Genomic DNA, 26,749 nt, shown 5'->3' on the forward strand with positions numbered 1-26,749 from the left:
TTGATAGAAAAGATCCTGAGAGGCAGGATTTAAGAACATTTGGAGAGGCATAATATGATTAAGAATAGTCAGCATGGCTTTGTCAAAGGCAGGTCGTGCCTACGAGCCTGATTGAACTTTTTGAGGATGTGACTAAACACATTAATGAAGGTAGAATAGTAGATGTAGTGTATATGGATTTCAGCAAGTCATTTGATAAGGTACCCCTTGCAAGGCTTATTCAGAAAGTAAGGAGGCATGGGATCCAAGCAGTTCTTGTTTTGCAGATCTAAATTGGATTGTTCACAGAAGGCAAAGAGACGGGTCATATTCTGTATGGAGGTCGGTGACCAGTGGTGTGATCTGTTCTGGGACACCTTTGTGATTTTTATAAATGACCTGGATGAGGAAGCTGAGGGATGGGTTAGTAAATTTGCTGATGACACAAAGGTTGGGGGTGTTGTGGATAGTGTGGAGGGCTGTCAGAGGTTACAGCGGGACATTGATAGGATCGAAAACTGGGCTGAGAAGTGGAAGAGGGAGTTCAACCCAAATAAGTGTGAGGTGGTTCATTCTGGTAGGTCAAATATAATGGCAGAATATAGTATTAATGGTAAGACTCTTGGCAGTGTGGAGAATCAGAGGGATCTTGGGGTCTGAGTCCAGAGGACACTCAAGGCTGCTGTGCAGGTTGACTCTGTGGTTAAGAAGGCGTACAGTGCATTGGCTTTCATTGAGATTGAGTTTAAGAGCCGAGAGGTAATGTTACAGCTATATAGGACCTTGGTCAGTCCCCACGGAGTACTGTGCTCAATTCTTGTAGCCTCACTACAGGAAGGACGTGGATACTATAGAGAGAGTGCAGAGCAGATTTACAAGGATGTAGCCTGGATTGGGGAGCATATCTTATAGGCTGAGTGAACTTGACCTTTTCTCCTTGGAGCGATCGAGGATGAGGGGTGACCTGATAGAGGTGTATAAGATGATGAGAGGCATTGATCTTGTGGATAATCACAGGCTTTTCCCCAGCGCTGAAATGGCTAACATGAGAGGGCACAGTTTTAAGGTGTTTGGAAGTAGGTACGGAGGAGATGTCAGGGGCAAGTTTTTTTCGCAGAGAGTAGTGATTGCGTGGAATTGGCTGCCGGTGACGGTGATGGAGGTGGAAATGATAGAGTCTTTTAAGGGACTCCTTGATAGGTAGATGGAGCTTAGTAAAATAGAGGGCTATGGGTAACCCTGGGTAATTTCTAAAGTAAGTATATGTTCAGCACAGCACAGAAGGGCCTGTATTGTGCTGTAGGTTTTCTGTGTAATGTAACTAAATGTGTAATGTGTAGACTGTTTGAGAACAATTAAAGGAAAACAGACAGGATTGGATTAGGCATTAGAAAAAATAAAGTTCAAAGTATTTTGAATTTTGAACTTTAACCGAAGTGTGTGAATGCAATTCTCAGGGAGACTCTCCCGTGTGACTTTCTTTGCATATGCCCTTATACTAACATTGATTAATTTAGGTATTGAGATACAGCATAGAATAGGCCATTCCGGCCCTTCGAACTACACCACCCAGCAACCCCAACTTAAGCCGAGCCCAATCACGGACAATTTACAATGCCGAATTAACCTACATATATTAGAGTATAAAAGTTGCATTGTTTGCTGTGTAACCAAAACTATGTAGTCAGCTTTGAACTTGCTATTTGCTATGCATGTATCCAATTTAGTAGGAGAATGAAATCTTAAGAATGTAGAAGACAATGGTGTGTTAATGAGAGGTAGCTAAGAGATGTAGATTATGTAGTCAGCTTTGAGTTTGGATTTGCTATGCATGTATCCAATTTAGTTTGCTGTGTAACCAAAACTATGTAGTCAGCTTTGAGCTTGCTATTTGCTATGCATGTATCCAATTTAGTAGGAGAATGAAATCTTAAGAATGTAGATTATAATGGTGTGTTAATGAGAGGTAGCTAAGAGATGTAGATTAGAACATGATTAAGTCAATGGGTAGAAACAATAGTGGCGGATGTACTTGTGATACGCAACTGTAGACCGATTGGATATGCTAATGCAACTAAACCAGGAGATTGCTATAAAAAATGCTATGTACAAGGATCGGTGGGCAATCAGCGACTAGCTCAATGACTGTCTCAGCTTTGATTTGCAAATTAAAGTTTAATACTTCTTGAAGAATCTTCTGCGTCTCCTGGTCGTTTGTGGGGCACCAGAAACCACAACACTAACCGCTATGTGTTTGGTCTAAGGGAGAAAACTGGAGCACCTGGAAAAAAACAACACATTCGATGGGGAGGACATACAGACTCCTTATAGGTGACATTGGAATTGAACCCCAAACTCTTATGCTCAAGCTTTAATAGCATCATACTACCCTGGCACCCATAATAATGACCTGTTGTAACTAGCTCCAGTCTCCAAGTGGCTCTTCATCCATCACACTGGGAAGCTGTAAGTTATGGCATTTCCATAGGCTTATTCCAGTTGCTAGTAGTAATGAGTTAGAGGGAGCCCGCAGCAGCTTCCATTGCAACACACACAAAATGCTGGAGGGACTCAGCAAATCAGGTAGCATCTATGGAAATGAATAAACGGTCAACATTTTGGGCCAAGACCCTTCTTCAGGACTGGAATAGAAGGCACCATAATAAAAAGGTGGGGAAGGGGAAGGAGGACAAGCTGGAAGGTGATAGGTGAAGCCAGGTGGGTGGGAAAGATAATGGGCTAGAGAGGAAGGAATTTGATAGGAGAAGAGAGTAGACTATGAGAGAAAGAGAAAAAGGAGTTGCACCAGGGGGAGATGATAAGTAGGTGAGGAGAAGAGGTAAGCAGCCAGAGTAGGAAATAAATGAGGGGAGGGGAGGGGAAAAAGAAAAAATACCAGAGGGAGAAATTGATGTTCATGCCATCAGGTTGGAGGTTACTTATATGGAATATGAGGTGTTGCTCCTCCAGTCTGAAAGTGGCCTCATTGTGCCACAAGAGGAGGCCATGGACAAGAATATGGGAATGGGGATAAGAATTAAAATGGATGGTCACTAGGAAATTCTACTTTTGGCAGATGGAATGGAGATACTCGACAAAGTAGTCCCCCAATTAATGCCGGGTCTCACTGATGTAGAGCAGGCCACATCGGGAGCACCAGACGCAATAGGCAACCCCAACAGGTTTGCAGGTGAAGTGTTGCCTCACATGGAAGGACTGTTTGGGGTCCTGAATGGAGGTGAGGGAGGAGGCGAATGGGAGATGTAGCATTTCTGTCCCTTGTAGAGATATGTGCCAAAAGGGAGATTATTGGGGAGGGAGCTCTGTTGTCAGTTACTGGCTTACCATTGAGCCATTGGTGAATAGGTAATGCTTAGGATTGTAGATCAAATGCCAGCCATGTGAGCTGCTTTGTTCTGGATGACAACAGCTTTCCGGGAATCAGAAGTACCGGTACTTGCATTTTTTTGAAGCAGTTCTTATTTAGACAAATATGAAAATTAAGGGAGAGAAGTTTAGGGGAGAAATCAGGGGTAAGTATTTTACACAGAGGGTTGTGAGTGCCTGGAATGACTTGCCAGGGATGGTGGTGGAGGCTAAAACATTAGGGGTATTTAAGAGCCTCTTGGACAGGCATATGGATGAGAGAAAAATGGAGGGTTATGGGGCAGTGTGGGTTTAGTACTTTTTTTAAAGGATTATATGGGTCGGCACAACATAGAGGGCTGAAGGGCCTGTACTGTGCTGTAGTGTTCTATGGTTCTATGGAAATATCTCTGATTTGTGTTTTCAGATGATTTGTGCTTTGGGATTCAAACTCACTCATCAAGACAGGTCTTGCAAGCATAGTATTTATGTAGCTGATCTATTTTAAATTTCTTGGTGACAGCAGCCCTGAGGATATTGAAGGACTTAGTGGAGTCGATGCTAATGGCATTATGGAGAACACTGTGGAGTCTTTAGAATGACCACAGGGACCCTGAAAATCCAATTCAAATCTGGAAAACATACGTTTGAAATTTGTGCTATAGTAACTTAGAGAATTGTCATTGCAATTGTCAGATACCCATTTCAGAATATTACTTATCAGTCATTGGTTTCAGGGGCCAATACCGAATGAAAGGAGGTCCTCCTTGATATATCCAAAGTTCCAACAGGATCATGGCATTTATCTATTTTAATATTTGAACAAATAAAAAGATTGGCATACATTGTTTACATCAGCAAAATTGCTTTGACATTTTAATAAACATTAAAAGGATATTACTGTTTTCTGAACCTGTACATAAAAGCAAACAAATATTTTAAATTCACATAGAAACCTGACATGGTGAAAAGGGCGTTAGTGAGATCAAGAATCTGTTTTACCGTACTCAGGAGCTGTTTCCAGGATAGCTGACATGAGAGTTGCTCAAAAGCCAGTTGATCAAAATTTAGGATTGGAGTGTTCCAGTGAGGAAGAAAAACCAGGATAGCAAGGCTCGGGAACTTTGGATGATGAGAGATGTAAATTCAGAGAAAAAGAAAAGCAGATGCGAGGTTTAATAATCTGAAATCAGACAGGGCCCTTGAGAAATATAAAGAAAGCAGAAAGGAACACAAACAAGGTATCAGGAGGGACAAGGAGGATCATGAAATGTTCTTGCCTGGTAGGATTAAGGATAATCCTGAGGAATTTTATCCATATACTAAAAAAAGACGGTGATGAATGAGTGTTTAGGATCACTCAAGAATGAAGGAGGGAATTTATCCCTGGAGCTAGAGGAAGCAGGCAAGGTAATCAATGAGTACTTTGCATTGGTTATAGTGCGATCAGTGTGGGGTATTCTAATATTCTTGGGGGCATACTAATATTAAGAATGAGGTGTTGGGTGTCTTAGATAACATTAAGGTGGATAAGTCCCCTGGGTCTGATCGGATCAATGCCAGGGTATTGAGAGAAGCAGGAGATGAAATTCCTGTGGCCCTGACAGAATCTTTGTTTCCTCTCGAGCACACAGGTGGGGTTCCAGCAGACGTTACCTTAGCCAATATTGTTCTTTTGTTCAAGAAAGGTTAGAAGAATAAGCTAGCAAATTATATATAGGCTGGTGAACTTTATAGCAGTGGCAGGGAAGCTCCAGGAGAGGATTCTTAAGGAAAGGATTTACTTGTGTTTGGAAAACTTTGGGCTCATTAGGAAAAGTCAGCATAAATTTATTTGGAGCAGTTGACATCTTACGAATTTGAGCTGATGAAGATAATTGATGAAGGATGTTGGCTTCATTAACTTTAGTAAGATGTTTGACAAGATCTCTCATGGTAGACTAATATAGAAAATTATGACTCATGGGACTCATGGTGACATCAGAGACTGGCTTCAAGATTGGTTGGCCTTTGTAGGAAGATGACAGTGGTGGAGGGCTGTTAATCTGACAGGAGGCCTGTGGCCAGTGCAATTCCCTAGGGTCAGTGCTGGGAACATCGTTGTATGTGATAGTTATAAAGGATTTTAATAAAAATGTAGGTGGATTGATTAGCAAATTTGCAGAAGATATAAAAAATTGGTGGAGTGGTGAAGAGTTAAAAAGGCTTTCAAAGAATGCAACAGCATATACATCAGTTGGAGATATGGGCAAAGAAATGGCAGGTGGAGTTTAATCTGAACAAGCGTGAGCTGTTGCAATTTGGAAGTTCAAATATAAGAGAAAAATATACAGTAAATGGTGGGATGCTTAGGAGCATTGATGTAGTGAGGGAACTTGGGATGCAAGTCCATCACTCCCTCAAAGTGACATCACAAGTAAACTGGGTAGTAAAGAAAATGTGTGGCATGCTTGCCTTCATTAATCAGGGCATTGAGTATGATTGTTAAGAAATCATATTACAGCTATATAAAATGTTGGGCTATATTTGGGGCATTGTGTGTAGCTTTGGTGGCAGTATTACAGGAAGGATGTGGAGGCTTTAGAGAGATTACAGAAGAGGTTCACCAGGATGTTGCCTGGATTAGAGAGGTTAAGCTATATGGAGAGCTTGGACAAACTAGGTCTGCTTTCTGTCAAACATCATAGGTTAAGGGTCAACCTGACAAAAGTATATTAAACAGTGAAAGGAAGTAGATAGGGTATATAGAGTGCTTTTCAAGAGTGGAAATGTCACATATCAGAAGGCATAAGTTTAAGGTGAGAAGGGGAAAGTTTAAAGATTTACAAGGCAAAGAGTGTTGTGAGTGTTGGGTGCCTGGAAGGTGCTTCCAAGGGAAGTCGTGGAAGCAAATGCAATAGCAGCATTTGAAAGGCATCTAGACAGGCTCATGAATAGGCAGGAGAAGGAGGATATTATACTGTTCACCATGTGCAGGCAAATGATTAGTTTAATTTACTTCCTGGTCAGCAAAGACATTGTGGGCCAAAGGGCCTGTTCCTTACTGTATTGTTCTATTTTTGCATGAAAGAAAATCAGATCTATCAACCATAAGGAGTGGAACTGAACTCAAGCCGCCATGCTTTCCGTTCTGTGCAGAGGATGTTAAAATGAAATATCACATCAGACAGGCTCATTGCTGGTCACCATTCCTGTTGGTCTCCCTCTTTATCATCAACGATGACTCAGTTTTCCTTCTTCTGTCAATTGTCCTGATGCTGAATGGTATTTAAAACAAGCTTCGAGGAACTTTGCAACCTGTGTCTGTCCAAGATAAAAGTGATGCTCCTTAACTGGGAAGCATATCTGTAGATATTGTTTCCTGTTGGTATATTAAAATTTTTTATAACAAAACTTTCTTCAGTGCCATCTTATGCCTGTTGCATCACTACAATGTAAAATGTTTCCACGTGCTCTGAATCTAATAAGACCTTCATTTCTGCGTGGCTAAGTACAGCTCAAACACCATTTGTAAATTCACAGATGAAACCACTGTTGTTGGTAAAATCTCAGATGGCAATTAGGAGGCATACAGGAGTGAACTAGATCAGCTGGTTGGTGTCATGACACCAACCTTGTACACAATGTCAACAAGGCCAAGGAATCGATCATGACCTTCAGGAAAGGGAATTCTGGAGAAGACACACCAGTCTTCATTGCAGGGTCAGCTGTGGAAAGGGTGAGTAGCTTTAAGTTCTTTGGTGTCAATAACGCCGAGGATCTATCCTGGACCCAAACATTGAACCAATTTCAGTACGCAGAAGGTATGCCGGTGGCTCTACTTCATTACGAGTTTGAAGAGATTTGGTATGTCACCAAAGACTCTAGCAAATCTCTACAGATGTACCATGGAAAGCATTCTGACAGGCTGCATCACCACTTGTATGGAGGTTTGCAAGAGGCTACAGAGCGTTGTAGATTCAGGCAGCTGAACCCGTGAACACTGCCAAATTTATAAAATCCAAAACAACACATTTAGCATCTATAAGATATGATAATAAATCTGATTCAGAATTCAGATTTTGACTCCATGTTTTCTTTTTCTTCTCTGTTCTAGCTTCTACCTACAAACCCCAGTATCCTACTTACTGGCTTGTTTCAGCTTGATGCTGCCTGGCTGGTACATCAACTGGCTTTACAAACTCTACAACTAACGCTTGAAAATATATAATCCACAATACATGTTTAGATCATGTCCTCAATTATTTAATATTCACGTTTTCCATGATTGATGTTATTCTGATATATTACTGATGGAAGAGCTTTTTTTGGCATTCCTTTCATTGTCTGATGTTTCCTCCACTGCGCAACTGAGATATTATTGTAGATGTTGTCTAGAAAGCAAGAAGGCAAGAGCAAAATCAATTCTTGACAATGATAGTATGCTTTATGAATAATTAGACCAATCTTCCATCCTTGGACTCACTTTACACCACACGCTATCGGAGCAGTGCTGCCAGGATAATCAAGGACAAGACCCACCCAGCCAACACACTTTTTGTCCTACCTCCCTCCGGGAGAAGGTTCAGGAGCATGAAGATTCGTACGGCCAGATTTGGGAATAGCTTTTTTCCAACTGTGATAAGACTGCTGAACAGATCCTGGCCCGGATCTGGGCCATACCTTCCAAATATCTGGATCTGATTTGCACTACCTTACTTTCCCTTTTCTATTTTCTAATTATGATTTATAATTTAAATTTTTATTATATTTACTTTGATTTGTATTTCAGGGAGCGCAAAGAGCAGAAACAAATATCACTGTGATGATTGTACGCTCTAGTATCAATTGTTTGGTGACAATAAAGTAAAGTATCTAAGATGAGCTTCATCCTTAAACTGCTGATATCTTAGTGTACCTTCTCCATTGATAAAATGTGTTAGTTTCTTATGGAAGGCGAGGAACACTGAATATAGACCAATACAGCACAATACAGGCAATGTGGCCCACAATACTGTGCCGACCTGTTTAAATCAACTCCATGATCAATCTAACCTTCCTTCCTACACAGCCTTTAACCCTCCATTTTTCTTCTCTTTTTTTAATTTATTAAATTTTAGAAAATTACAAAGAATAATGTGATGATAAAATAGTGAGAAAAATAATATTAACCCTCCCCCCTCCCCTTAACCCTCCCCCCCCCCTTAACCCCTATCTAAAGAAAGAAAAAAAAAGAGAGAAAGATTGCCTGGATATCGGAGGATCCCCACATGCTCCATGGAGTTCAAAATAATTTTAATATTTATTTTTACTTTCCCCAATTACTTTATAATTTTATCTTCAAAGGACCTATGTATTTAATCCTATCTTTTGTAAGTATGGGAACCCTCCATTTTTCTTACACCCATGCCATCTATTGAAGAAACTCTTAAATGTCCCCATTGTATCACCCTCTACCACCATCCCTGGCAGTGCATTTCAGGTACCCACCACTCTATGCATATAAAAAACCTGCTTCTGACATCTCCCCTAAATTTTGTTCCAGTTTCCTTAAACAGATGTCCTCTGGTATTGGCTATTACTGCCTTAGGAACAAAGCACTGGCTGTCCACCCTATCTATGCCTCTCATAATCTGTACACCTCTATCAAGTAGCCTCTCATCCTCCGTCACTCCAAAGAGAGAAGCCCTAGCATGCACAACCTTTCTTCATATGACATATTCTCTAATCTAGGCAGCATCCTTCTATATGTCTTCTGCACCATCTCTAAAGCTTCCACATTCTTCCTATAATGAGATTACCAGAACTGAACTCCGAGTGTAGACTAACCAGAATTTTATAGAGCTGCAAAATTACTTGATGGCTCTTGAACTCAATCCCCTGAATAACGAAGACCAACACACCATATGCCTTCTCAACCACACAGTCAACACATGGCAACGTTGAGAGATCTGTGGACTTAGATGCAAGATTGCTCTGTTTCTCCATGCTGCTAACAATGCTGCCATTAACCTAGTACTCTGCCTTAAGTTCACTTCATACTTTTCTGGATTGAACATCATCAATCACTGCTCTACCTCACTCTACATCCCGCTGTAACCTACCTACAGCAATCATTTACACAAGCCTTTTCCCAACTACAGATGTTAAGCGAATTGGCCTATAGTTACCTGCCTTTGGCCTACATCATTTTTTTAACAATGACGTTACATTTGCCATCTTGCACAAACTGCCAGGACCTGCCCAGAGTCCAGAGAATTTTGGTAAATTATCACCAAAGCCTCTACTATAACTTCTGCCATTTCTTTCAATACCCTGCGATGCATTCCATCAAGGCCAGGGGACTTGTCTATCTTCAGGCCCACAGGTTTGCACAGCACTATCTCTTTAGTAATAGCTATTGAATCGAGGTCCTCACCTCCCATCGCATCCATAACATCTCTCTTTGGCATGTTAGACATGTCCTCCACCATGAAGTCTGACACAAAACAATCATTCAAAACTTCTGTCATTTCCTCATCACCCAATATCAGTTCTCCCTTGTCTTCATGGGACCTACATTCACTTTAGCCACCCTTTTCCACTTTATATAATTATAAAATGTTTCACTATCCATTTGTATATTTTGTGCTAGTTTATTTTCATAATCTAGTTTCCCTTTCTTTATTGCTCGCTTAGTGGTTCTTTGCTGCTTTTTAAAGTTTTCCCGATCTTCCAGTTTCCCACTACTCTTGATGACTTTGTATGCACAAGCTTTTAGTTTGATGCCTCCTTTTATTTCCTTAGCTATCCAAAGCTGGCTCTTCTCACCCTTACTGTCCTTGGTTTTAAATGGAATATACTTTTGTTGAGAACTGTTGAAAATTTCTTTGCAAATCTTCTACTGTTCCATAAGACCATAAGACATAGGAGCAGAATTAGGCCATCTGGCCCATCGAGTCTGCTCTGCCATTCAATCATGGCTGATCCTTTTTTCTTCTCCTCCTCAACCCCAGTTCCTGGCCTTCTCCCTCGTAACCTTTGATGCCATGTCCAATCAAGAGCCTATCATTCTCTGCCTTAAATACACCCAACAACTGGCCTCTACAGCTGCATGTGGCAACAAATTCCACAAATTCACCACCCTTTGGCTAAAGAAATTTCTCTGCATCTGTTTTGAAAGGGTGCTCCTCTATCCTGAGGCTGTGCCCTCTTGTCCTAGACTCTCCCACCATGGGAAACATCTTTTCCACATCTCCTCTGTCTAGGCCTTTCAACATTTGAAAGGTTTCAATGAGATCTCCCCTCATCCTTCTAAATTCCAGTGAGTACAGACCCAGACCAATCAAATGTTCCTCATATGATAACTCTTTCATTCCTGGAATCATCCTTGTGAACCTCCTCTGGACCCTCTCCAATGCTAGCGCATCTTTTCTAAAATGAGGAGCCCAAAACTGTTCACAATACTCAAGCTGTGGCCTCACCAGTGCCTTATAAATCCTCAGCATCATATCCTTGCTTTTGTATTCTAGACCTCTTGAAATGAATACTAACATGGCATTTGCCTTCCTCACTGACTCAACCTGCAAGTTAACCTGTGGGGTGTTCTGCACAAGTACTCCCAAGTCCCTTTGCATCTCAGATTGTTGTATTTTCTCCCCATTTAGAAAACAGTCTGCACACTTATTTCTACAACCAAATGCATGACCATGCATTTTCCAACATCATATTTCATTTGCCACTTTCTTGTCCATTCTCCTAATCTGTCTTTGTCCTTCTGCATTCTTCCTGCTTCCTCAACACTACCTGTCCCTTCCTGAACTGTCCCACCATATGGCCTGTGTTCCTAGTCTACACTAGCCAAATCCTCCCTCATCCCATTGTAGTCTCCATTGTTTAGGCATAATACACTGGTTTTAGATCAAACTATTGCACCCTCCATTTGTATGAGAAACTCATACAGTGATCACTCTTTCCAAGGTTCAGTAACATGCTGTTCAAGAAAGCCATCACGGATGCATTCTATGAAGTCCTCCTCAAGACTTGATTCACCCAATCCAGGTGCAAGTTAAAATGATAACTGCTGTTCCATTCTTACCTGCCTTAGATATTTCTCTGTTTGTTACCTGTGCCACTGTAATGTTATTATTCAGCCAATAGACAACTCCCACTAGTGATTTTTTCCCTGTACTATTTTTAATCTCTACCCGGGTGGATTCAACATTCTGCTCATTAGATCTTATATCATCTCTCACTATCACCCTGATCTCATTTTTAACTTAAAGCGCTACCCCACCTCCCTTACATTCCTGCCTATCCTTCTGTATTACCTGATATCCTTGGATATGTAATTCCCAATCCTCTCCACCCTGCAACCACAACTCTGAAAAAGCCGCTAAATCATACCCCCTTGTGCTGATTTGTGCCACAAGTTCACTGACCTTGTTTCAAATACTACAGGTGTTCAAATAAAGTGCCCTTACACTCATTGTGCTTTTAAAATCTTGTAATTTTTTACTCTTCTGAACTTGACTTTTCTTCACTCCACTTTTACTTTTCTCTTTTTTATCTTTTGCTTTTTCCTTATCCACACTTATTTTTTTGTACTTCTTCAATTTGTTGAACCCACCTCCCTACTATTTGGTTTAAATCCCTATCCACAGCCCTAGTTACGCGATTTGCTAGGATCCAGATCCCATCATGGTTCAAGTCGAGCCTGTCCCATTGGTACAGCTCCCTCCTTCCCCAATACTGGTGCCAATTTCCCATGAGTTCAAACCCCCTTCTCCCACACAAATCCTTGAGCCATGCATTTAACTCTTCTTGACCCTATTCCAATTTGCACGTGGCTCAGGCAGCAATCCAGAGATTACCACCTTTTTGGTTCTGCTTTTTAATTTAGTCCCTAGCTACTCAAATTCCCTTAGCAGAACCCTTTTCCTCATTCTACCTTTGTTGTTGATACCTACATGGACCATGACAACTGCATCTTTCCCCTCCCACTGCAAATTCTTCTGCAGATTAGATAAGATGTCCGGAACCCAGGAACCAGGCAGGTAACACAGTCTTCAGGACACTCGATCCTCACGAAAGAGAATTCTCTCTATTCCCCTGACTATAGAATCCCCAATTACCAATACATTTCTCTTCTCTTCCCATCTTGAATGGTTCACAGTCAGGTTAGCACCAGCAGGAGGTGATGGGTGGGCAAGGAGATAAGGTGAGAGAGGGAAAAGGGGATGGGGAATGGTGAAAGAGGTGGGGGGGAATTCTCAACACATATTTCAACACAGTTATCAGAACACAGGGTTCAACCCCAAATTTTTTCATATATGTAATTTGCTGAAAAGATTACCATGTATTAATTGTATCTTCCCACATATTTATCCAATTAAGATTTACTTTTTATAATTCTGAACCCTTCAAACAATAGTCCAGACAAACTGCTTCAGAGGAATTGTTAAGTTCTAGTTGCAGAAGATCATCAGAAAAATATGCACTGAGATCAGTTTCTCTGCATGATTTGCCACTAGTCATCCTAGGTTCTGCTAACTGTGGACATGCATTTACTCAGACCACTGGCTTTCTTTATACCACATGTGTGAAGGTTTGCAATGAGATTGCTAAATTATAAAGTATAGCCAAATTCTAAGAAAGACATTTGCTTTTTTACCTGGTTTATCCTTGGTTTTCTGACAGTTGTGTCTCAACTCTGTGCTGTTTACATAGAATTGGGATCTGTAACAGATATTTAGGGCATAAATTAATCAACATATTTTGACTGGTTATAAAAATTGATGTAATAACTTCCAAACTGTTGGCACTAAATTTTCTGTTAAATTTTAGGGGATGTTATGTCAATAAAACAGAGATGAACTATTCTATGTGCTTGCTCACTTTTTGCCATCTGCATAATTTGTTCTTTTTTGTGTGTTGGGTGTTTGATGTTTTCTCTGAATGGTTTCCATCGCGTTTCTTTGTTCTGTGGCTGTCACCTCCTCATTCTTTACTCCTTCTACCTTCTTACTCTGGCATCTTCCCCCTTCCTTTCCAGTCCTGATGAAAGATCTCGGCCCAAAACATCAACTGTTTATTGATTTCCATAGATGCAGTTTAACGTGCTGAGTTCCTCCAGAATTTTGTGTATATAGCTTCTTCCCCTCTGCCATCCAATTCCTAAATGGACATTGAAGCTTTGGGCAATACACTTTTTTTAATATACAGTATTTCTGTTGTTGCACATTTAAAACAATCTATTTAATATACATAATTGATTTACTTGTTTATTTATTATTATGTTATATTTTATTTATTATTATTATTATTATTATTTTTCTCTCTACTAGATTATGTATTGTATTGAACTGCTGCTGCTAAGTTAACAAATTTCAGGTCACATGCTGGTAATAATAAACCTGATTCTGATTCTGAATTGTCCCAGGTAATTAACTTACAGTAACTGCAGCCATTTACCTAAAGTACTCTGAGGTTTTTTTTGTGCAAACATGAAGAAATCTGCAGATGCTGGAAATTCAAACAACAACACACACAAAATGCTGGTGGAACACAGCAGGCCAGGCAGCATCTATAGGGAGAAGCGCTGTCGACGTTTCGGGACGCGTCGACAGCGCTTCTCCCTATAGATGCTGCCTGGCCTGCTGTGTTCCACCAGCATTTTGTGTGTGTTGTTTTTTTTTGTAATACTTTATTTCTTTCCTTCACTAAAACAGATTAATACATTTTCTAATCCTCCCTTCTCCAGCAATTTCCCCAAACCCCTCATCTCTCCTGAACTCTTCGTACTCCAGCTTAGTAAAATAAGCTGTGAGGTTGATTCTGCCTAATTAAATTCTAACTTGCCTACTGACACCGAGTTTGCTGCAGAGATACTCATAGGGTGAGTTCAGGGGAATTGTAATAGGAACGGATTTAAGGATGATATTATACCGTAGTTGTTATCAGAATCTTACATTTTAATAAGAATAATCAAAGCGGATTCCACATTTTTTGGAAGGTTGATATAATAAAAATCTAATTTATACATACAACACAAGAGGTTCAGCAGACACTGGAAATCCAGAGCAACACACACAAAATGCTAGAGAAGTTCAGCTGGTCAGGCAGCATCTATAGGAGTGAATAAACAGTTGACGTTTTGGCTTTAGACCCTTCATCATGACTGGAAAGGAAGGATGAAGATACCAGAATTAGAAGTTGGGCAAGGGAAAGGAGGACATGCTGGAAGGTGATAGGTGAAGCCAGGTGGGTGGGGGAGGAGGGGATGAAGTAAGGAGCTAGGAGGTGATACGTGGAAAAGGCAAAGGGCTTGAGAAAGAACCTGATAGGAGAGGAGAGTGGACCATGGGCGAAAGGGATGGAAGAGGAGCACCGTGGGAGGTGATAGGTGAGAAGACGTAAGAGGCCAGAGTGGACAATTGAAGAAGAGGGAAGGTGGGGGGTGGGGGGGGGGGACACTACTGGAAGTTAGAGAAATTGTTGTTCATGCCACCAGGACTGACATGTCAGAATAGGAATGGGGAATCTTCACACTGTGAAACAATGTAGGGTAATCTTAAATCAATGTAATTTCTTTGATGACTGCCTTCTGCAGTATATTTTAAATAGCTGTAAACTACTACACTTATAATATTTCAATGAACTGTCATTGATCTGAAATTTTAACTATTTATTCCACAGTTACAGTATTTATTGTTCTTATCTCTTAAAATCCCCAACCCTATTAACTAGTGATTTTTGTTTTTGAGTGACAGCTTAATATGAGCACACGTGTGAATTTGGTGCAAAAGTGCATCACATGGCTGTTGGCCTGCTCCAATAGTTAATAACATCACAGCTGATTTGATTGTGACCTAAACTTGGCATTCCTGACTACCTGTGGAAATCTTTCATCCCCGAATCAGGAATCTATCTATGCCTGCTTTAGAGATTTTGAAGGGCTCTGCTTCCACTGCCTTTTAGGGCAATGAGTTCCAAAAGCTCAGACTCTGAGAAAAAAACAATATTGTCTCACAGGATTTATTAAATGTGTTGAGGAAAGTTTTCTTAAACAGTGCATACAAGTTCCGACAAGAGAGTGTGCGATACTTTATCTGCTATTAGGGAACGAGACAGGGCAGGTGACAGAAGTTTGTGTGGAGGAACACTTTGCATCTAGTGATCACATTGCCATTAGTTTCAAAGTAAATATGCAAAAAGACAGGCCTACTCCATGGGCTGGGATTCTAAATTGGAGAAAGGTCAATTTTGATGGTATCAGAAAGGATCTATCAAGTGTGGATTAGAATAGGCTATTTTCTGGCAAAGCTGTACTTGGAAAGTGGGAGGCCTTCAGAAATGACATTTTCAGAGTACAAAGCTTGTATGTCCCTGTCAGAGTAAAAGTTAGAGATAGCAGGTGTAGGAAATCTTGGTTTTCAAAACATATTGTGGCTCTGGTTAAGGAAAACAAGGAGGTGCATTGCAGGTATAGGCAGATAGGAACAAATGAGGTGCTTACAGAGTGCAAGAGACACAGGACAACACTTAAGAAAGAAATCAGGAGGGCTAAAAGAAGGCATGAGATTGTCTGAGCAGACAAGGTGAGGGAGAATCCTAAGGGATTCTATAGAAATGTTCAGAGCACAAGAGTTCCAAGGATTAAAATTGATAATCTGTCAGATCAGGATCTCTTTTTAACACTTGTACTCATTCAGTACATATTTATTCCTGTCTATAACAGTTAATAACTTAGTGCAGGTTGGTTATGGCTAGTTGTCTGCCTGAGCAAGGATCTGGACCCACTGCAATTTGCTTACCACTGCAACAGGTCCACAGTGGACACAATTTTACTGATTCTCCACTCTGCTTTGGAGCACTAGACAACAACAAAATATACATCAGGCTGTTGTTTAACAATTACAGCTTGGTATTCAATCATATTAATCATCTAGCTTCTGAACACAGGCCTTTGTAACTTCCTCTGCAAATGGATTCTTAACTTACTCATCAGGAGACAACAACCAGTGCAGATTTGTAATAACACCTCCTCCTTGCTGTCAATCAACACTGGCGCACCTCAAGGATGTGTGGTTAGCTCACTGGTCTACTTTCTCGAAACTCATCTCTGTGTGGCTAACGCACAGCTCAAATGTCATTCATAAATTTGCAGATTTCAGTGCTGTTGTTGGTATAATCTCAGATGGCAATCAGGAGGTATACAGGAGTGAGATAAGTTGAGTGGTGTCACAGCAACAACCTAGAGACACCAAGCGAACAAAGGTGAAAAGAAGGCTTCACTTCCAGATGAGCTCAATGCCATCTAAGGAACGTTCATGAACTCCCACAGCCCCTGGTGACCCTGTGATTTCAGTCTCTGAGGCTAACAAGAGACCATCCTTCAGGAGGGAGACTTGCTACGATTGGCCACCTCCAGCAAGGTTTCATCACTCTTTGCCTTCTCACCAATCAGCGATGTTGGCAATACACTCATTTGAGTACTCGTGCCACACAGTAAGCATCGTCTGAAAGGGTCTCCATAATGAACAGTAGATGACAATGGCAGGCAAAAGCCATGGTGTTCACAGACCTCTGATGTGCTGGCACAGTTAAAGTTGCAAGGCGGTTGTCACTTCCTTGTGTTCATACCAAAGCAAGCATGGTAAAAAACATAGCCTGCGTTAGTTAGTTTCGCGTGCTTATGTTGCTACTTATTGAGGCAGGGAAAAGAAGAGGAATTACATACCTCTGCCTGGCTGGGCACAGATTATCAGCCATTTTAGCAAGCTTCCTTTAGTCCTGCACGGTGCATTAGCGAAGGCTATGTAAACTTGATCAGGCGTTTGCTGAATGAAAATAAACCAAGGATGGTGATTTCCCAGGAGAGAGAGCATGTGGTCTATTAGCTCTGAAGGCTTAATATCACCAAGGCCGTGCATGGAGAGCAACGGTTTGGGCGCACTCAGATTCCGAAAGTCCAAACGATGAGTTTTCAGCGATCAGTATTTATCATCAGGCAGGTGTTCTCGTAGACACTCTTGCAGCCATGGATTTTCTGAGCAGTGCTACCACATGGTAGAACTTGGTGTTGTCGGCGGTGCTTTCTTGCAGTACAAATTGGGCCTCGGCTTGTACAAACCAAGCAACAGCATTTTGCTCCCAAAACTCCAGCAGTTTCTAAGTGACTGATTGGCCAACATGTTCAATAACTCTGGAATCGTCCTTGAGAATAAGGATCACCAATGTAGGTTTTCACTAATAAAATGACATGAGGTGTTTTATGTTTAAGAAACAATGGTACAACTCATTTATGGAGCTCCAAAAAACTGAACACAAAAAGGTCTTTACATAATTATGTCATCAGGTCAGACCAGCCTCTGAAAGGGAACCCCAACTCAATGTATGTTTCCACCAATTACATTACTCTACACAGGCAAGAGGTACAGGAGCCTAAAGACCCACACTCAGTAACTCAAGCAGAGTTTCTTCACATCTGTCAGATTTTTGAACCCATGAATACTACCTCATTATTCATTTTTTTCCGCACTATTCATTTATTTTGTAATTTGTGGTAACGTTATGTCTTTGCACTGTCCTGCTGCCTCATATTAAATTTTTTGACATATAAGACAGTGATAAATAACCTGGTTCTGATATATAAATTAACTAACAATCTAGGTTAAAATTATTGCACAGATCAAAAATCTAAATCAATTCTTTACGAAACATTGGCAAGATATCTTCCAGCTGCCAACAGCAGGACTATCAGACTATCAAATTTGGGAATTTTCAAAAAGGCCACAAGTAGAGCAGATATCTCAGAGGGTTTAGGTTTAAAGGAGATTACAATGAAAGGGAGGGAGGGAGGGACAAGGCAATGGAGAGACTTGTAAACAAGATGACAACCTAGAAATTCAGCAGTTTCCCAACATGGAGCCAATATACTGTAGGTCAGTGAACAATGTACTGATGGGTGTAAGTGGCTGAGTACAAGTTTGTACCCTGGCAGCTGAACTTGTGAGTTTTCTGGTTTATGGAGAGAGGCATGAGAGGGTTTTTTTAACAGTACATTGGCATATCTATGTTTGGAGGTAACAATGGCATGGATAAGTGTTTCAGCAGCAGATGAAATGAGACAATAAGGCTATAGAGGTGGGAATATGATTGAAAGAGCAAGTATTAGGACACTCTCAACAAAATCAATTTTTTTGCCTATCTGTTTAGTTTCTACAGTTGGCTTAGGTTGTAAAGATTTTGCCGAATGAGGGAAGGAGCAAATGATCCTAACCTTTCAGGTACAGAAGAAAATATTACAGTGCAGTACAGGCCCTTCATTTCATGATATTTTGGCAACAATAGAGTCAGGTACTAGAGAGTACCCCTGTGGCTGTACCCCTCGACAATAAGTACTCCTGTTTGAGTACTGTTGTGGGGGGGGGGGGGGGAACAGTCGAGCTGGGGGAAGCAACAGTGGCTGTGCCTCTGGCACAGAGTCTGGCCCTGTGGCTCAGATGGGTAGGGAAAGGAAGAGGAAGGCAGTAGTGATAGGGGATTCTATAGTTAGGGGTCAGACAGGCAATTCTGTGGATGCAGGAAAGAAACTCAGATGGTAGTTTGCCTCCCAGGTGCCAGGGTCCGGGAAGTTTCAGATTGCGTCCAAGATATCCTGCAGTGGGAGGGAGAACAGCCAGAGGTCGTGGTACATATTGGTACCAATGACATAGGTAGGAAAAGGGAAGAGGTCCAGAAAAAAGACTACAGGGAGTTAGAAAGGAAGTTGAGAAGCAGGACCGCAAAGGTAGTAATCTCGGGATTACTGCCTGTGCCACGCGACAGTGAGAATAGGAATAGAATGAGGTGGAGGATAAATGTGTGGCTGAGGGATTGGAGCAGGGTGCAGGGATTCAGATTTCTGGATCATTGGGACCTCTTTTGGGGCAGGTGTGATCTGTACAAAAAGGACGGGTTGCACTTGAATCCCAGGGGGACCAATATCATGGCGGAGAGGTTTGCTAAGGCTACTCGGGAGAGTTTAAACTAGAATTGTTGGGGGGTGGGAACCAAACTGAAGAGACTGGGGAAGAGGAGGTTAGCTGACATATAGAGAAAGCTTGCAGACATTGCAAGAGGGAGGATAGGCAGGTGATAGAGAAGGGACACACTCAGACTGAAGGCTTGAGATGTGTCTATTTTAATGCAAGGAGTGTTGTGAACAAAGCGGATGAGCTTGGAGCATGGTTCAGTACTTGGATATATGATGTGGTGGCCATTACAGAGACTTGGATGGCTCAGGGACAGGATTGGTTACTTTAAGTGCCAGATTTTAGATGTTTCAGGAAGGACAGGGAGGGAGGCAAAAGAGGTGGGGGCGTGGCACTGTTGATCAGAGATAGTGTCACGGCTGCAGAAAAGGTGGACATCATGGAGGGATTGTCTACGGAGTCTCTGTGGATGGAGGTTAGGAACAGGAAGGGGTCAATAACTTTACTGGGTGTTTTTTATAGGCCACCCAATAGTAACAGGTATATTGAGGAGCAGATAGGGAAACAGATCCTGGAAAGGTGTAATAATAAGCGTTGTTGTGATGGGAGATGTTAATTTCCCAAATATTGATTGGCATCTCCCTAGAACAAGGGGTTTAGATGGGGTGGAGTTTGTTAGGTGTGTTCAGGAAGGTTTCTTGGCAGGAACAGGGTACTGATTGTGTATGATCAGCCATGATCACAGTGAATGGTGGTGCTGGCTAGAAGGGCCGAATGGCCTACTCATGCACCTACTGTCTATTGTCTATTGACACAGTATGTAGGTAAGTCTACAAGAGGAGAGGCTGTACTTGATTTGGTATTGAGAAATAAACCTTGTCAGGTATCAGATCTCACAGTGGGAGAGCATTTTGGAGATAGTGATCATAATTCCATCTCTTTTACAATAGCACTGGAGAGAGACAGGAACAGACGAGTTAAAAAAGCATTTAATTGGAGTAAAGGAAATTATGAGGCTATCAGGCAGGAAATTGGAGGCTTAAATTGGAAAAGGATGTTCTCAAGGAAAAGTATGTTAGAAATGTGGCAAATATTCAGGGGATATTTGTGTAGAGTTCTGTATAGGTACGTTCCAATGAGACAGGGTAGTTATGGTAAGGTACAGGAACCGTGGTGTACAAAGGCTGTAACAAATCTAGTCAAGAAGAAAAGAAAAGCTTACAAAAGGTTCAGAGAGCTAGGTAATGTTAGAGATCTAGAAGATTATAAGGCTACTGGGAAGGAGCTTAAGAAGGAAATTAGGAGAGCCAGAATGGGCCATGAGAAGGCCTTGGCAGGCAGAATTAAGGAAAACCCCAAGGCATTCTACAAGTATGTGAAGAGCAAGAGGAAAAGACGTGAGAGAATAGGACCTATCAAGTGTGACAGTGGGAAAGTGTGTCTGGAACCGAAGGAAATAGTAGAGGTACTTCAGTAGTTTGCTTCAGTATTCACTATGGAAAAGGATCTTAGTGATTGTAGAGATAACTTGCAGCTGACTTAAAAGCTTGAGCATGTAGATATTAAGGAAGAGGATGTGCTGGAGCTTTTGGAAAACATCAAGTTGGATAAGTTGCCGGGACCGGATGAAATATACCCCAGGCTACTGTGGGAGACGAGGGAGGAGATTGCTGAGCCTCTGGTGATGATCTTTGCATCATCAATGGGGACAGGAGAGGTTCCGGAGGATTGGAGGGTTGTGGATGTTGTTCCTTTATTCAAGAAAGGGAGTAGAGATAGACCAGGAAATTATAGACCAGTGAGTCTTATCTCAATGGTTGGTAAGTTGATGGAGAAGACCCTGAGAGGCAGGATTTATGAACATTTGAAGAGGTATAATATGATTAGGAATAGTCAGCATGGCTTTATCAAGGGCAGGTCATGCCTTATGAGCCTGATTAAATTTTTTGAGGATGTGACTAAACACATTGATGAAGGAAGAGCAGTAGATGTAGTGTATATGGATTTCAGCAAGGCATTTGATAAGGTACCCCATGCAAGGCTTATTGAGAAAGTAAGGAGGCCTGGGATCCAAGGGGCCATTGCTTTGTGGATCCAGAACTGGCTTGCCCACAGAAGGCAAATAGTGGTTGTAGACGGGTCATATTCTGCATGGAGGTCGGTCACCAGTGGAGTGCCTCAGGGATCTGTTCTGGGACCCTTACTTTTCGTGATTTTTATAAATGACCTGGATGAGGAAGTGGAGGAATGGGTTAGTAAGTTTGCTGATGACACAAAGGTTGGAATTGTTGTGGATAGTATGGAAGGCTGTCAGAGGTTACAGCGGGACATTGATAGGATGCAGAACTGGGCTGAGAAGTGGCGATGGAGTTCAACCCAGATAAGTGTGAAGTGGTTCATTTTGGTAGGTCAAATATGATGGCAGAATACAATATTAATGGTAAGAGTCTTGGCAGTGTGAAGGATCAGAGGGATCTTGGGGTCCGAGTCCATAGGACACTCAAAGCAGCTGCGCAGGTTGACTCTGTGGTTAAGAAGGCATATGGTGTATTAGCCTTAATCAATTGTGGAATTGAATTTAGGAGCCGAGAGGTAATGTTGCAGCTATATAGGATCCTGGTCAGACCCCACTTGGAGTACTGTGCTCAGTTTTGTTCGCCTCACTACAGGAAGGATGTGGAAGCCATAGAAAGGGTGCAGAGGAGATTTACAAGGATGTGTCATCAGCAAACTTACTAACCCATCCCTTCACTTCCTCATTCTCATGCATTATGAGAATAGGTTGAGTGAACTCAGCTTTTTACTCCTTGGAGTGAAGGAGGATGAGAGGTGACCTGATAGAGGTGTACAAGATGATGAGAGGCATTGATCATGTGGATAGTCAGAGGCTTTTTCCCAGGGCTGAAATGGTTGCCACAAGAGGACACAGGCTTAAGGTGCTGGGGAGTAGGTACAGAGGAGTTGTCCATATAACCATATAACCATATAACAATCACAGCACGGAAACAGGCCATTCCGGCCCTCCTAGTCCGTGCCGAACTCTTAATCTCACCTAGTCCCACCTACCCGCACTCAGCCCATAACCCTCCACTCCTTTCCTATCCATATACCTATCCAATTTTACCTTAAATGACACAACTGAACTGGCCTCTACTACTTCTACAGGAAGCTCATTCCACACAGCTATCACTCTCTGAGTAAAGAAATACCCCCTCGTGTTTCCCTTAAACTTTTGCCCCCTAACTCTCAAATCATGTCCTCTCGTTTGAATCTCCCCTACTCTCAATGGAAACAGCCTATTCACGTCAACTCTATCTATCCCTCTCAACATTTTAAATACCTCGATCAAATCCCCCCTCAACCTTCTACGCTCCAATGAATAGAGACCTAACTTGTTCAACCTTTCTCTGTAACTTAAGTGCTGAAACCCTGGTAACATCCTAGTAAATCGTCTCTGCACTCTCTCTAATTTATTGATATCTTTCCTATAATTCGGTGACCAGAACTGTACACAATATTCCAAATTTGGCCTTACCAATGCCTTGTACAATTTTAACATTACATCCCAACTTCTGTACTCAATGCTCTGATTTATAAAGGCCAGCGTTCCAAAAGCCTTCTTCACCACCCTATCTACATGAGACTCCACCTTCAGGGAACTATGCACTGTTATTCCTAGATCTCTCTGTTCCACTGCATTCCTCAATGCCCTACCATTTACCCTGTATGTTCTATTTGGATTATTCCTGCCAAAATGTAGAACCTCACACTTCTCAGCATTAAACTCCATCTGCCAACGTTCAGCCCATTCTTCTAACCGGCATAAATCTCCCTGCAAGCTTTGAAAACCCACCTCATTATCCACAACACCTCCTACCTTAGTATCATCAGCATACTTACTAATCCAATTTACCACCCCATCATCCAGATCATTTATGTATATTACAAACAACATTGGGCCCAAAACAGATCCCTGAGGCACCCCGCTAGTCACCGGCCTCCATCCCGATAAACAATTATCCACCACTACTCTCTGGCATCTCCCATCTAGCCACTGTTGAATCCATTTTATTACTCCAGCATTAATACCTAACGACTGAACCTTCTTAACTAACCTTCCATGTGGAACTTTGTCAAAGGCCTTGCTGAAGTCCATATAGACTACATCCACTGCCTTACCCTCGTCAACATTCCTCGTAACTACTTCAAAAAATTCAATAAGGTTTGTCAAACATGACCTTCCACGCACAAATCCATGCTGGCTACTCCTAATCAGATCCTGTCTATCCAGATAATTATAAATACTATCTCTAAGAATACTTTCCATTAATTTACCCATCACTGATGTCAAACTGACAGGTCTATAATTGCCAGGCTTACTTCTAGAACCCTTTTTAAACAATGGAACCACATGAGCAATACGCCAATCCTCCGGCACAATCCCTGTTTCTAATGACATCTGAAAGATCTCCGTCAGAGCTCCTGCTATCTCTACACAAACTTCCCTCAAGGTCCTGGGGAATATCCGGTCAGGACCCGGAGATTTATCCACTTTTAAATTTCTTAAAAGCGCCAGTACTTCCACCTCTTTAATTGTCATAGGTTCCATAACTTCCTTACTTGTTTCCCACACCTTACACCATTCAATATCCTTCTCCTTAGTGAATACCGAAGAGAAGAAATCGTTCAAAATCTCTCCCATCTCCCTCGGCTCCACACATAGCTGACCACCCTGATTCTCTAAGGGACCAATTTTATCCCTCACTATCCTCTTGCTTTTAATATAACTGTAGAAGCCTTTCGGATTTACTTCCACCTTATTTGCCAAACCAAACTCGTAACTTCTTTTAGCTTTTCTAATCTCTTTCTTAAGTTTCCTTTTACATTCTTTATATTCCTCGAGCAATTCCTTTACTCCATGCTGCCTATATCTATTGTAGACATCCCTCTTTTTTCGAACCAAGTTTCTAATATCCCTTGAAAACCATGGCGCTTTCAAACCTTTAACCTTTCGGGGTAAGTTTTTTACTCAGAGAGTGGTGAGTGCGTGGAATGGGCTGCTGGCAATGGTGATGGAGGCGGATACGATAAGGTCTTTTAAGAGGCTTTTATATAGGTACATGGAGCTTAGTAAAATAGAGGGCTATGGGTAAGCCTAGTAATTTCAGAGGTAGGGACATGTTCAGCACAACTTTGTGGGCCGAAGGGCCTGTATTGTGCTGTAGGTTTTCTATGTTTCTATTAACCTACTCTAAGATCAATTTAACCATACCCTTCTACATAGCACTCCATTTTCCTATCATCTGTGTTCTCATTGAAGAGCTTCTTAAATGCCCCTAATGTATCTGCCTCTACCACTCCCCCCCCCCCCCCCACCCACACATCCACTACACTGTTTGTGAAAAAAACTTACCTCTTTCCTTGAATTATCTTAAAATACACCCCCTTGTATTAGCCATTTCCACCCTGGGAGAAAACAATCTCTAGTTATCCACTCTATCTATGCCTTTTATCAACTTGTACACCCCTATCAAGTCACTGCTCATCCTCTTTCACTCCATAGGAAAAAAAGCCTCGCTCAGTCAACCTATCCTCACAAGACATGCCCTCTAGTCCATGCAGCATCCTGGTAAACCCTCTCTAAAGTTGCCACATTCTTCCTCTAATGAGGTGACCAGAACTGAATGCAATATTCCAAGTGTGGTCTCACCAGGGTTTTATAGAGGTGCAACATTACCTTGTACTCTTGAACTCAATCCCCTGACTAAAGAAAGCCAACACACCCTCTTAACAACCCTATCAACTTGTGGGGTAACTTTGAGTAAGTGCACCCATCTCTATTACCGTCCTGGCACTTCTTCATAAGGGGTGCTTTGATGAGAATGGAAGTGATAGGCGAGCCTCTCCCAACACTGATGAGTTGCAAATGCTGAATTGTGTGTCAGGTGGATGTTACCCTCTGTGGAATTGTGTGTCATCCATAACGAGCTCAATCTTCACAGCAGAAAGAGACAAGATGATATTGAAACAAAAGAAATGACAGGTGACATTTATTGTGAGGGCATTCGTGAAGAATCATCTATGGCAGGCTTTCATCAGTGAATCATTCACCTTTTATCCTCCTTCTCTTTAACAGCTTCTCTCTTTTTTGCAGTAGAATTTTCATATACATATCTATCTGCACAGAAAATATGAAAAGGCATCAAAATTAATAATTGTCAGTGCTTTTGTTTGCAAGATATGGTGATATCCAAATTCTAAGGAAAATACCATATTGGATTACTTTGACAATGTTTTGCAAAATTGGCCTGGACTCCACATCATAGAACATAGAACAATACAGCACAGTACAGGCCCTTTGGCCCACAATGTTGTGCTGACACTTAAACCCTGCCTCCCATATAACCCTCCACCTTAAATTCCTCCAAATACCTGTCTAGCAGTCTCTTAAATTCCACTAACGTATCTGCCTCCACCACTGACTCAGGCAGTGCATTCCACGCACCAACCACTCTCTGAGTAAAAAACCTTCCTCTAATATCTCCCTTGAATTTTCCACCCCTTATCTTAAAGCCATGTCCTCTTGTATTGAGCAGTGGTGCCCTGGGGAAGAGGCGCTGACTGTCCACTCTATCTATTCCTCTTAATATCTTGTATACCTCTATCATGTCTCCTCTCATCCTCCTTCTCTCCAGAGAGAAAAGCCCTAGCTCCCTTAATCTCTGATCATAATGCTTACTCTCTAAACCAGGCAGCATCCTGGTAAATCTCCTCTGTACCTTTTCCAATGCTTCCACATCCTTCCTATATTGGACACAGTACTCCAAGTGTGGCCTAACCAGAGGTTTATAGAGCTGCATCATTACCCCGCAACTCTTAAATATCCCTCGGCTTATGAAAGCTAACACTCCATAAGCTTTCTTAACTATCCTATCTACCTGTGAGGCAACTTTCAGGGATCTGTGGACATGTACCCCCAGATCCCTCTGCTCCTCCACACTCCCAAGTATCCTGCCATTTACTTTGTACTCTGCCTTGGAGTTTGTCTTTCCATAGTGTACCACCTCACACTTCTCTGGGTTGAACTCCATCTGCCACTTCTCAGCCCACTTCCACATCCTATCAATGTCTCTCTGCAATCTTCGACAATCCTCAACACTATCCACAACACCACCAACCTTTGTGTCCTCTGCAAACTTGCCAACCCACCCTTCTACCCCCACATCCAGGTCGTTAATAAAAATCACAAAAAGTAGAGGTCCCAGAACCGATCCTTGTGGGACACCACTAGTCACAACCCTCCAATCCAAATGTACTCCCACCACCACGACTCTCTGCTTTCTGCAGGCAAGCCTATTCTGAATCCACCTGGCCAAACTTCCCTGGATCCCATGCCTTCTGACTTTCTGAATAAGCCTACCATGTGGTACCTTGTCAAATGCCTTACTAAAATCCATGTAGATCACATC

At 41.8% G+C, this 26,749-nt stretch overlaps 1 protein-coding gene across 1 annotated transcript in view; it reads right to left on the reverse strand.

Moving 5' to 3' along the window:
* Positions 1 to 4,251: 4,251 nt before the first annotated feature.
* The window catches only part of LOC140725900 (uncharacterized), a 55,835-nt gene continuing 33,337 nt past the window's right edge, over positions 4,252 to 26,749 (reverse strand). The window contains exons 4-6 of the mRNA XM_073041837.1: positions 25,392 to 25,458; positions 12,977 to 13,041; positions 4,252 to 7,718 (exon numbers count right to left, since the gene is read on the reverse strand). Of these exons, the coding sequence (XP_072897938.1) occupies positions 7,591 to 7,718; positions 12,977 to 13,041; positions 25,392 to 25,458 (260 nt within the window). The 3' untranslated portion in view covers positions 4,252 to 7,590. The remainder of the gene's footprint in view (positions 7,719 to 12,976; positions 13,042 to 25,391; positions 25,459 to 26,749) is intronic.

This window comes from Hemitrygon akajei, chromosome 4 (assembly GCF_048418815.1).
Source record: "Hemitrygon akajei chromosome 4, sHemAka1.3, whole genome shotgun sequence".
Classification (NCBI taxonomy): domain Eukaryota; kingdom Metazoa; phylum Chordata; class Chondrichthyes; order Myliobatiformes; family Dasyatidae; genus Hemitrygon; species Hemitrygon akajei.